The sequence below is a fragment of the Somniosus microcephalus genome, chromosome 12 (genome assembly GCF_052327205.1).
Source record: "Somniosus microcephalus isolate GS21.2 chromosome 12, FLI_Smic_1.0, whole genome shotgun sequence".
Classification (NCBI taxonomy): domain Eukaryota; kingdom Metazoa; phylum Chordata; class Chondrichthyes; order Squaliformes; family Somniosidae; genus Somniosus; species Somniosus microcephalus.
Window position 1 is genome coordinate 203,593,890 of NC_140998.1, and position 13,391 is coordinate 203,607,280.

The 13,391-nt window shown below is 42.7% G+C and overlaps 1 protein-coding gene across 1 annotated transcript; it reads right to left on the bottom strand.

The window, feature by feature from the left end:
• Window positions 1–219: 219 nt before the first annotated feature.
• LOC147109928 (putative G protein-coupled receptor 139) lies at window positions 220–5,607 on the bottom strand. Its single transcript, XM_086004227.1, has 2 exons — window positions 5,538–5,607; window positions 220–1,121 (listed from the first exon to the last, which is right to left on the bottom strand). The coding sequence occupies exons 1-2, from the start codon at window positions 5,605–5,607 to the stop codon at window positions 220–222; spliced, it is 972 nt and encodes a 323-aa protein (XP_085860353.1).
• Between the last annotated feature and the right edge of the window lie 7,784 nt (window positions 5,608–13,391).

Sequence of the window (13,391 nt, forward strand, 5' to 3'; positions counted from 1 at the left end):
AATCCCCACGACAGAGTGCTGATTTCATTGGAACCTCGAAAAAGGCAAACTTCTCGCTACACGGATCGCAAGACCTTTGTGGGCAACTCTCTTCAGGGCCAGCGGCGAGCGCCTTTGCTTTGCCTTGCCACTGACTGTAAATTAAAGGCAAATCTACAAGATGATGTCTGGTATATGACAATTTGATTTATAATACCAACAATTATATAGCTGTTCTAATTATTTCAAAAACGTAACAATTCGGTTCACTGGATATTTCACCATTTTCATAAACTCCTCTCTGAATTTACTCTGGGTTACTGCATAAATAAAGGTGTTTGTGCAGCAGCTCAAAAGCAGGAGCATATATCCGGTTTCTTGAAGGATATAAACCGGGTCATTGTAACCTGTGTAAGAATAGGTATTAGTAATCCGATAATATAAGTAATGGACCGTGTATGTCAGCCATAAGAGTAAAAAGTTGCCGGATATACTGAAGAGTAAAATGATGGATTTTCTCCGGTTTTCCATCTCAGGATCAGGATTATTTTCAAAGTTGGGGTTGCTCCGCAATCCCTTGCGGACTCTGCTGGCCACTAATATATACCTCACGGTCAGAGCATTGAGTAGCAGAATAATGAAAAATGGCAGGAAAGGAGTCGCTATGCAGTCGAAAAAAGAAAATGCTAGCCAAAGGGGTGAAGTATAAAAGATTGGCCGTATCCGGCAATACCACGGCAAATTGTTAATTATGTACAGAGGATCATACACGAAGTACCAGGGGATGTTTTTGAAACAGCTCAGAGCGAGCACCGTGCTGACAACCGCAGTTGCCGTTTGCTTGGTGCAATATTTGGTTTTCAGCTCCTGGCAACAAATGGCTATAAAGCGATCGAAGGTAAAAGCGACGGTTAACCAGACAGAAATGTCTCTGGTTGCATAAACTAGGGCGATTTTGGCCCGACATACCGGAGTAAGCAACAGATAACTTCCGGGAATGTAAATGTCGATGATCCGATTGAGTATGACGCCAGTGATGACAACCACTAGATCCGCCGCTGCCATGGCCACCAGGTAGCATGTGATACATTTGGAGAGGCCGCACTTTCCCCGGGACAGGATCGCAATTGCCACCATGTTAACTGCAGGGGAGGGGAAAACAAGCAAGACAATTAATTATGGCCAGACTTTAAGGGAAAGTACCAGTTTGCTACCAGTATGGGCTCCCTGCAGAACTTGTTATTGCATTCTGCATGTAACCTAATAGCCATTAAAGTAGGTTGCAAATTAAAACAGTGTCAGCCGAGGCTCATTGGGTAGCACACTCGCCTCTGAGTCAGAAGTTTGCGGTTTCATGTCCCACTCCAAAGATTTGAGCACATGATCTCGGCTGAATCATGAATGCAGTGCTAAGGGAATGCTGCACCGCCGGTGCCCTGGCCAATATTTCTCCCTAAATCAACATCACTAAACCCAATTATCTGGTCGCTGTCTCATTGCTGTTTGTGGGACTTTGCTGCGCGCTGATTGGCTGCAAATCTTCCGTACATTACAACAGTTACTGCAGAATACTTTAGGACACCCTAAGGTCGCTAATGGCACTATATTGTTTCTGCTCCGTTTTAAAATATAGATGAGGTACGTTAATGTAACATGATATGGTCATAGGAAGAAGCAGGACTGATTAGCAAATGAAATCTGGCGCTACTATTGGACGAGCAATGAGCTTTAAAATGAGTTTAAAAGTTAGTTATGATATGCCAACTTGAGTGACATAAAATTTATTTCAATAAAAACTTTCATAAAAATAATAAAATCTACAAAAATGCACCTGCAATAAGTTGATTGAATGAAATACAATTCAATAGAGAGCGAGTTTGAGATTAACAATACAATTAATGAACGATAAATTTGGAAAACCCCGATATAAACACAAAACTTAATGAAGGACAGACACCGAGGTCCACCGGTAATGCATATGAACAAGACATTGAAAAGTGGCGGATGGACTGAAGTGAGTGAAATCGGACCGTGGCTGTAAATCAGGCAGAATTGTTTATGGATGAGGAGAGGGCCGCTGAATGACCACCCATGCTCTCCAGATATAAGGGCATTGGGCACATCACTGATTATACCAACCGGCAAACCCCTTGCTCGTTCTTGTTTTCCAATCATTTATTTGATGGAGTGATGTAAATCTGATCCAAAAGAATACATGTGTTGAGCTGCCCTTTAAAATGAAGCGATAATATATATATGTTGCAATATGAAAAAGCAAAAATGAAAGACTTACATTTATAGAGCGCCTTTCATGACCACCAGACGTCCCAAATCGCTTTGCAGCCAATGATATACTGTTCGACGTGCGGTCACTGTTTTATTTTAGGACACATAGAAACATAGAAGATAGGAGCAGGAGTAGGCCATTCAGCCCCTCGAGCCTGCTCCTCCATTTAATGAGATCTTGGCTGGTCATCCAAATTCAGTATCCTGTCCCTGCTTTCTCCCCATATCCCTTGATCCCTTTAGCCTTAAAAAATATATCTAACTCCTTCTTGAATATATTTTATAAGTTGGCCTCAACTGCCTTCTGTGGTAGAGAATCCCACAGGTTCACCACTGTCTGGGTGAAGAAATTCCTCCTCAGCTCAGTCCTAAATGGCTTACCCCTTATCCTTAGACTGTGACCCCTGGTTCTGGACTCCCCCGCCATCAGGAAAATCCTTCCTGCATCTAGTCTGTCTAGCCCTGTTACAATTTTATATGTTTCAATGAGATCCCCTCTCCTTCTTCTAAACTGTAGCGAATATAAAGTTAATCGACCCAATCTCTCTTCATACGTCATTCCTGCCACCCCAGGTATCAGTCTGGTGAATCTTCGCTGCACTCCCTCCATGGCAAGAACATTCTTCCTCAGATAAGTCGACCAAAAATGCACACAATACTCAAGCTGTGGTCTCACCACGGCCCTGTACAACTGCAGCAAGACATCCTTGTTCCTTTACTCAAACCCTCTCGCTACGAAGGCCAACATACCATTTACTTTCTTAACAGTCTGCTGCACCTGCATGCCTACCTTCAGCCACTGGTGCACAAGGACACCCAGGTCTCGTTGCACTTTCCCTTATCCCAAGCTATTGCCGTTCAGATAATAATCTGCCTTTCTGTTTTTGCCTCCAAAGTGGATACCTTCGCATTTCTCCACATTATACTGCATCTGCCATGCATCTGCCCAATCACCCGTGGCAGCCAATATGTGTACAGCAAGCTCCAACAAACAGCAATGTTTTAATGACCAAGTAATCTGTTTTCTTATGTTGATTGAGGGATAACTATTGGCCAGGACACCGGGGATAACTCCACTGCTCTTCAAAATAGTGTCGGGGCATCCACCTGGGAGAGCGGGTCCTCGGTTTACCGTCTCGGCCAAAAGGCCCCACCTCTGACAGTGCTGGGCTCCCTCAGTATTACAAAGGAGTGGCAGCCTAGAATTGTTGGACTAAAGTTTCTGTAGTGGGACTTTAATCCACTACCTTCTGACTGAGAGGCGAGAGTGCTGCCAACTGAGCAACGACTGACACACAGGCATGCCGGCTATATTGTAAGTAAGCTTAATTTTCCTGAGCATTATTGATGGGTTAGTGAGCAAGTATCATGACTTAAGTTATAATGAGTTACGCAGTTAGGGAATATTTAGGAGTCTTGCTCGTCCTAACCATCCATGGATCTCAAACGATGTGATGCAAGTTCAACAGCCAGACTCAAATATTCCAGCGGAGGTAGTAACATTAATCATGGGCTTACTATGGCAAACACGAGTGGAAAATGGCTGAATTTGAGAGTCTGTTGAATACATGACTTGACTGATCAATTAAATGACCTCTATGATCTGTAGACTGTTTAATCTGCCTATCATGGGGGCGCATGAATAACAGGACATGTATCTGAAGGCTGATAACCCCTATGGCACCTGACAACAGAGCAGAAGGGGAAAATAGAAAGGAATTGCTTATTATCGTTGACCAAGTCTTTTAATAACTTTTTGGCACCATCGGCAATACCTTGCAGGTTACGATATAATAACTAGCGTTTGCAATTACACATGACCCCCGAATGCAAATCAAAGACTTCAGCCTGTATAGTGCTGTTTGGACTGTAATAATTGTTACTTGTACGGCAGCCAATAACGATCAAATTAAAGAGGAACTCCCCTGCTTTGTCCATGGCGTTGGTTGAACAACGTTACTGCAGGACTGACTTAGAGCTTATGCGCCATAACTAAATAGTTAACTCGCGATTGGGGTGAAATATTATCCTATTACAAACAGGTTCTAAGCGTTTCACTTGCAATCCGATTAAAACACGATGGCATCCTTCACAAGAACGTATAGTAGAGAGAGGGAAAGATAGAAAGAAATAAGGAGGGACAGAAAAAGAACGGGAGATGAGAAATCGAAAGCGAAAGAGGAAAAGAGAGCAGGAGAAAGGTAAATATGGTCGCTGTAGTCAGATGAATGTATTTCTCTTTATTATTTCAAAATACGCTCGAATACATTTTTCTTCAGATGTTCAGTAAATACGATGGAAATTTTGTTCTTTTCTATTCTAATTATTTTAATAGTTTACACCAATAACAGAAAATAAATAAAAGAAAGCCTACCATTTATATAGCGCCTTTCACGACCTCAGGATGTCCCAAAGCTTATTACAGCCAGTGAAGTACCCTTTGAAATGTAGTCACTGTTGTCATGAATGAAACGCGGCTGCCAATTTTCGCACAGCAAGACCCCACAAACAACAATATGATAATGACCAGATCATCTGCATTAGTGATGTTGACTGAGGGATAAATATTGGCTAGGCCAGTGAGGAGACCTCCCCTACTCCTGTTCGAAATAATGGCATGGGATCATTTACACACACACCTGCGAGGGCAGACCAGGCCTCGGTTTAACTTCACGTCCTAAAGATGGCACCTCCGACAGTGAGGCACTCCCTCAGTGCCACACAGAATGGTCAGCCCAGATTGTTGTGCTCGAGTCCCTGGAGTGGGACTTAATCTCAGAACCGTTTCACTCAGGGGCCAGAGTACTACCAACTGAGCCACTGCTGACAGTGGGGTAGGATGGCGAGCTCTGCACCGGTGTACTTGGGCGGGGATCAATCCTTTGCCAATATGGTGAAACAGTTTAAAGATCAATATTCCTCACCCCTATATTTGGAACCTGTATATCGATTTGCAGCCATTGGCAAAACGCAGCAACATACCAACACACACTTAAATGTGTGGACACGGCTGATTCTAGATGTGAGATAGCAAGTCGTCTGAAGAAGACTTTGAATAATACTGTCTCTGTTGGAGCAGAAATAAATATAATTTGAATAAAATATTATATTGAATAAATAAATTCGGATAACTTAGCCATTGAGCAGATACCACAGAATAGGTGACTATTTAGCAAACAGATCCGCTCAGACAGATTAAGTTACCAGACACGTTGCAAAAACAATGATGCTGTATAAAATAGGTTTGCACAACTGGTATGGTTACCACTTACCTGGGACACCAAGAGCGGCAAGAATTGGATAGTAAACTGCATACACCGGACCAGTTACTGGCTCATGCATTTTCTGTCAGAAGCAACTGCGTCTCAACAGCCTCAACATCCGGTTTGCAGCAGACTGAATATATAGATCACGGAAGCCTCCAGTGAGACAATTAGGTCACATCATTACAGATGTTAGTTCCACTCCTTTGCACAAATAAACTAAGTGAGTTGTTTTTATTCTATAATTGAAACTTGTTTCATCAAACAAACAACAAGCAAAAATGCGCCCCATTTGCAGGGATACAACTAATTGAATCCAAATCATAAAACATGAAACGTTACTTAGCAAATGAAATAATAATATTATTTCTCATCTCTGCGACGTACTCCGGACACTGCAGTGCCCACTGGTTGTGGAAGGCCTCAAGCGTGCTGGCAAACATCTCGTGCTCCCACTCCAGGTCTACCAGTGCGTGGACAAACCCGCAGAAGGAGCGGCTGTCTTTCTATTTAAATTAGTTGCACCTTCTGGACACACTGGGTTGCCGCACTGTCACCAACCCGATGAAAATAAATCTAAAACTCCTTTTGTAGAGGTGCACAAACAATAAACATCCAAATCATAAAAATGATAAAGAAAAGTTAATAATTTAATTAATAATATTGTTTCCTGTTTCGACCACACACTGTAGTTGCTGTGTGTCCACCAGGCATGGAAGGCCTCAAGCTGACAGGCGGGCAAAACGTGCTAATTCTCCAGGTTCATTCATTCAGTTAGATCATGACTCATCTGCACCTCAAATTCGTTTAGCTGCCATTGATCCACATCCGTTGATAAACTTAACGAAATAAAAATCTTTCACACTTCCAGGTTTATCTGGTGCGATTTGGTGGAGAAGATTACAGCTGATGATGACATGAACGCAACGGAAAGTGAAATCTAAAATTACATGATTCCAAGTTACCATTTTCAACCCATGTACTTAGGTGGAGTTTTCTGACTATGCATCATGGCGGGGAGGTTTGTCCGCAGGTACCGCCCGTTGTGTATGTTCGACCCTACTGTTTTTGTCAGCACAACATTAATATTGCTGTCATTCTATCCAAGTATTTTGAAATATTCCAAATGACATCCTACTGGGAGCGGTGTAATTGTTTAAAGAGTGGTGCATGGCTAGGAAATGCATTAATTTCAGGATAGTTACTTCTCCTCGATATCATGCTGCTGCCCTTCCGTGGAATTTATCTACCCTGGGTCAAGTGGCTCACATTTGTATCTGAGCCTGAACAAGGTCTGACTTGAGCTAGAAATTGACGGCGGGAAGTAACACATAACGGGCGGCATCGCATCGGCCGGTCTGTTTTACCCACAGACAGTTATCCAGCTCACTTGAAGTCAAACAAATTGACTATGGGACGAAGCGTATAAGAGGTGGACGATGTGATAGCGCCAAGTATTGCATAAACAGCAAAGAGAATTTCAACCCCGGGGTGTTTAAGTGCAACTGCCAAGATGAACTTCTGCCCCTGCGTGTAATTGTGATAACGGCCATAACCCACTGCACCCATTGACCCTGTATCCTTCTTTGCTTTCATTGTTCATTACCAAATCAGTGCAATAAGCCCTTAGAATCGCCAAAACAAATCCATAACTATTTATTTACAATGGCATTGAGACAATATTAGTCTCATCACAATAGGCATTTCCTGCCATTCCATTACAAAGGAAATAATGCAAATGAACAGATGCAATTTTCGGTAATTTTAAACACCATCCCAATGCATTTCAAAACAGTGAAGCCTGATAATACAGTAACGTTGTAAACAATATGACTGGGCTATTAGGATAGTAAAAATCGCTTTCTTGGAATCTGAGATTTTAAATGGCATGAGTAAAAATATGTCTTCTTTATATTCGTAATTTCAGCGATTGGGCACACAGGTAAGTTACTGATTCCGTCTTGGAGTAAAGACCTGCAATGCTGGCTGAAATTAATAATCTGAATGACGAGTTCCCCCTGTCTCTGTCTGGGTTGCTTAAACTTAGCACGGAATGTTTCCACTGAGTGTATATGTTTTCAGCAAAATGATAAACGCATCGCTTCACAAAGGTTCTACTATTTTATTTGGAATAATCACTGTCGGAAAGCTCGCTTTTTCAGCAACCTTCCTGATTCATGGTGTTCAGAAGAAATGTTCCCAAGATCAACTTAGTTACTCAACTTTAGTTACTAGTTAACTAATGTGCAAAATATTACAGTCTACATTTACTCAATGCTTAATCTGTTAATCAACTTTACTTCGTTATTGCAGAAAAGAATGACACCAGCCATATTGACTTGATCCAACAGTGCATAACGCGCAGGAAGATTTCCCTCTGAAATTAAGCATTGTGTTTTCTGATACTGCATGCATTTGCTGATAATACTTAACTAGTAATTGAATAGTTACTTTTCTGAATGGAACTATGTTTTACTAATGCATTGGTTCTTGTAAGTTCTTGCTATTTCCACTAGTTGACAGTTTATGTCAGTGTTGCCTTGCTTCGCATGCAGCATTCTACATAACACTCCATCGGTTCCTCTGTCCCTGCACTGCCTGTGATTGAAAGCGACTAATTTCAAAATTAATCTGCCGAATTATTACTTCAGTGATTGAGTGGTCAAGCTATGGAACAGGCTCCCCGCGAGAAAGCAGATAGTATTGAGTCACTTAAATGCAAATTAGGTAGATTTATTTCGGAAAATAACGTGTTTGGATGCAGTTTATGAATGATTTGTGACATGATGACATTTGGGAAATGTACTATGCTGTAGATGAACTGGTAAATTTTGACCTATGTTTCCCAAAGCTCTCCTCCAATGGCGTTTCCCTCCCGTCATATCTGGGTCTGTTGTAGGGTAACTTGTAAGGATTGATTGCTATGATAATTCAACAGCTCCATTATCATTGCAGCATGGCACTACCAGAACGACAGGTGGTGAACGAGATGAACCTTGGTCATTTTCCGTTTAGCAATTCATGGAATAGCTAGTTTTACTTCACGCCAAAGGGCCATGTCCAAATTTTTCAATGCTCCCTGTTCCTCATTATTTTCAGTTGTTAATTTTGCAACTTGAAATTTCTTTATCCAAAACCCGTCTCAAACTATACCACTCGGATGTATACATCAGGTAGGCGACCCGTTCCCGTATTGAGAACGATTCTGACCCCTTCCTCATTACAGTATCTTTCTGGCTCCTTCCAATGCGGAGCATCATTTCTGCTTCAGTACCCGAATCCACACAGTTTGACTCACCAAACACTCTCTACCCGGCGGAACATCACTCCTCTCCTTGCAGCTCAGTGTCTGTTATACACTCTTTTTTACTTCGACATTGTGTGCAATGCTTTATTTAATTCAAAATGCAAGTGCTGGCTCAGTTGGTCGCACCCTCGCCGCTGAGTTTGAAGCTTGTTGCATCAAGACATTTAGAGATGTGAGCACAAAAATCTAGGCTGATCCTGCTTCTCAACTGGATGTTGCCCCTTGAGGACATCTTCCCAAAACCCAGCGTCAGTTTCCACATGTACGCTGACGACACCCAGCTCTATCTCGCCACCACTTCTCTCAACCCCTCCACAGTCTCTAAGGTGTCAGACTGACACCCAGTTCTGGATCAGCATAAATTTTCTCCAGTTAAATATTGGGAAGAACAAAGCCGTTGATTTAGGTCCCCAGCACAAACCCCGTTCCCTAGCCACTGACTTCATCCCTCACCCTACCATCTGTTTGAGGCTGAACCACACTGTTTGCAACCTTGTTGTCATATTTGACTCTGAAATGAGCTTCCGACCACATAGCCGCAGCATAACAAAGACCATCTACTTCCACTCTGTAACTTCGGCCGTCTCCGAACTTGCCTCAGCTCATCTGATGCTTTAAACTTCACCAATGCCGTTGTTACCTCTAGACTTGACCATTCTAAAGCACTCCTGGCCGTCCTCCCACATTCCACCCTACATATACTTGAGGTCAACCAAAACTCGTCTGCCCATCTCCTAACTCGCACGAAGTCCCGCTCTCCCATTACCCCTCTGCTCGCTGATCAACATTGGCTCCCGGTTAAGGAGCGCCTCGATTTCAAAACTCTCATTCTTGTTGTCAAATCCCTCCATGGCCTCGCCCCTTCGTATCTATGTAATTTCCTTCAACCCCACAAACCCCCGAGGTATCTGCTCTCCTCTAATTTGGCCCTCTTGAGCATCCCCGATAATCGCTCAACATTTGGCAGCCGTGCCTTCTGTTGCCTGGACAGTAAACTTTGGAATTCCCTCCCTATACCTGTTCACCTCGCTACCTCTCTTTGATACTTTAAGCAGCTCCTTAAAAACCACCTCTTTGACCAAGCTTTTGGTCATCTTCCCTAATTTATCCTTATGTGGATCGGTGTCAATTTTTTTGTCTTTATATACTCCTGTGCAGCGTCTTGGGACGTTTTTCTATGCTAAAGGCGCTATACAAATAAAGTTGTTGTTGTTGATACTCCAGTGCAGTACTGAAGTGGTGCAGCACTGTTGGAGCTGCCGCCTTTGGAATAAGAAGTAAAACCGATATCTTCTCTCTCAGGTGGATGTAAATGATCACATGACACTATTTCGAGGAAGAGCAGGGGAGTTATCCCCGGTGTGTGTGTCCAATATTTATTCCACAATAAACATCACTAAAACAGATTATCTGTTCATTTTCATATTACTGTGTCTGGGAGCTTGCTGTGCGCAATTGGCTGTCGCATTTCCTACATTGCAACAGTGACTGCACTTCAAAAGTAATTAATTTGTTGTAAAGCGCTTTGTGACGCCCTGAGGTTGTGAAAGGCGCTAAGGAAATTCAAGTCATTTTTGTTTCTTTCTTTGATTCCATTTATTGATCTCACATCGTCACTCCTTACTTTTTATACATTTTTCTGATATTTGTTTGATTTGTTTTGGTTGTATTAGAGCGACTGCATTCAATGTAGTCCTTTATTAAGATAGCTTGAAATCTCTTACATTTTTTTTCTACTTTTAACGTGGTTTAAAATTGATTTATGTACATTCCTAGACCGCAGTTTGATTCTTTTTGAATGTTGCTTCATATTTGTTATTCCCCTCTTGTGTGTCTTTATTATTACTTTTTGACATTTTATTTTGAACTGGATGTCACTCGGAAACACAGGTGAGCGCTAATAGGTTATTGGGCCAGAAATTAGGATCGGGTGCACTCACCCGGCGCGCCGACATCTGAAGCCTGGGCCTGCTTGGAATTCCTGTCACTGGCCCGGTTCAGATGTCGGCGCGATGTGCTTGACTGATCCAGCGGCATAGTTAGTGCGATTTGCCGGCTGGGATCAGGTGAGCACTGTGCAGCCAATCAGGGGAGGGGAAACTTCATTCATGAGTTTGACAGTAAGAACTGTCAAACTCATGAAAAGTACGGGCGCCCAAAAGACTAGTATAACTTTAAATAAAATTTTAAAAAACATCCCAATAATTAAATAAACTATAAATAACTTAAAAAAAAACTATTTTAAACAATTAATAAACATTTTGTAAAAAATAATTTTTTAATAAATCGGGTCTAAAAATAAACTTACCTTACTATAAAGTCCTTAAAAACAATGACGCTGTGGAAGAAATGCAATAATTTTAAATAATAGACCACTTACCTTCAAGAATCCAGTCCTTACGCCTCCTTTTTATATGTGTAAAAAGTTCAGGCCCTTGCAAATGGGCAAACCTGTCAAAAAGAAGGAAGTTCAAGGCGTGCGCGCAGAGTCCTGCGCACACGCATTGGACCTCTGAAACCCTTGGAGGATATGCCGGTTTCCCGCGCATGCGCTGTGCATGCTGAAATCCGGCACTTCCAACGGGCACACGCTTGAGTACACCGTCCGTACTCACGCGTTGGGACCGGAGTTACTGGCCCAATTCTCTGAATGAAGACCAAGATCTTGGGGTAGACTTTCATTGCTGCAGATATTCCATGGAGCAGCCCCACCCCGTCCTCTGCCTGATATGGTTCAGGAGTCAACGGGCCATGTGGTTCTGCCCGTTTTGCGTGATCGCCGAGGATTATTCTCAACCCGCTGAAATTCGCACTAATTCCCACCAAACTGATGCATTTCCTGGGACTCTGTGCAGTTGTTCAGTTGAAATTGTCCTTTTTTTGACAGGTAACATAATGGCGATTGCGATTCTATCCCGAGGGAAGTGTGGCCTCTCCAAATGGATAACCTGCTACCTGGTGGCTATGGCTTTTGCGGATCTACTAGTGATCCTCACTAGCGTGTTGCTGAATCCAATAATGGCGGTTTATCTCCCAGCCATCGTTCTGTCCATTACCACAGTATGCTCACTGAGAACTGTAATGGCTTATGCCGCCAAAGACATTTCTGTCTGGTTAACGGTTGCTTTCACCTGTGATGTATATCTGGCGATTTGCTGCCAGCAGCTGATAAACAAATATTGCACCGCAAATGGCCAGTGGCGTTGTGGGAACGCGATTTACACTGAGCTGTTTGCGAAATATCCCCTGCAACTTTGGATTAGAACCTGTGTATTTCATTAACAACGTACCCTGGTATTGCAACGTCAAATCTAGCTTTTACACAACGCTTCCGTGGATAGCATTTTCATACCTGACCCATATTTCAACCACGTTTGTGCCTTTGATTTAGATTTTGCTGCTGAATGCTCTCACCGTGAATTTCTATTTTACTGGCCAATAGAGTCCGTTGGGCTCTCCATGGCAAGAAATATGTTGACCATGAAAATGATCCCGAGATGGAAATCGTAGGAAATCCATAATTTTAGTTCTTACTCTGTCCGTAAATTTCGTACCCTTGTGGATGACGTTTACATTACATTAGCTATATCTCTGAATCACAAATTCTTCCGGTTACACAGGATACAATGATCCTCTCTATATGCTTCAAGAAGCCGGGTATATGCTTCTCCTTTTGAGTTGCTGTACAAAGCCGTGCATTTGTGCAGTGATCCAGACCAAGTTCAGGGAGGAGTTCAGACAGTCAGTGAAATGTCTATTTGCAAGCTTGTTTAAATTAGTTAAATGCTAACATTCCTTTTTGGAATTCAGTGTGTCACCTATTGGGAAACAATGGTTCTGGGCGGTAGCGAATTGGCAGCCCCCTTTAAAATTGGCGGTACTCTCCCTATTGGTTGTACAGTTGATATTGTACATCCTGAGATTCCTCTGTGTTCTTTCGTTGCTGAATTTGATTGTCCCTTGTTCAACACAAATTTGTTTGGTATAATACCAAATAATCTTGTTTTCTTCAACAAGACCATGCAGAAATGTTTCGGATTGGCTGATGCGCCACGTCTTATATTCAATGCAATTGACGTGAATTGAATTGAATATCGGAACGGGCGAATAGTACGAGGCCGATGCGTTTTGCGCTACTGCCCTGGAGAATTTATACCCCCTAAATATGCAGTTTGAGTATTTTCACAACACAGTCACAGGTGCGCTGATGGATTCATTGGGAGTTGTAAAATAAATTCACTGGCCTCGATTTAAACTGACCCGTGGAGTCGGGATTGGAGGTGTGTGGGGGGTTAATGTCCCGAATTTGGGGGTCCCGACACCATCCCGCCCCAAACCCGCCTCCATGTAACTTTCAAAGGAGGCAGGTACCCTCCCTGCACTGGGACGCGCCTACCCAAGGCGGGAAAGGATTAGTGACAAATAACGGCCTGTTAACAGGTAGTTCACAGGCAGTTTTTAGCCTAATCCCTATTTTAAAGCTTGAAGTGTGGGATTCCCGACCCACGTCAAGTTACAGGAGTCAGGCTGTCCGGTTGAAGGACTTGGTGGGGTCG

Excerpts from the sequence above, each read along its gene's own strand:
- LOC147109928 (XM_086004227.1), bottom strand. The coding sequence starts at position 5,607 with ATGCATGAGCCAGTAACTGGTCCGGTGTATGCAGTTTACTATCCAATT. Across the intron at positions 1,122-5,537 it reads TGCCGCTCTTGGTGTCCCAG|TTAACATGGTGGCAATTGCG; the intron begins GTAAGTGGTAAC and ends CCTCCCCTGCAG.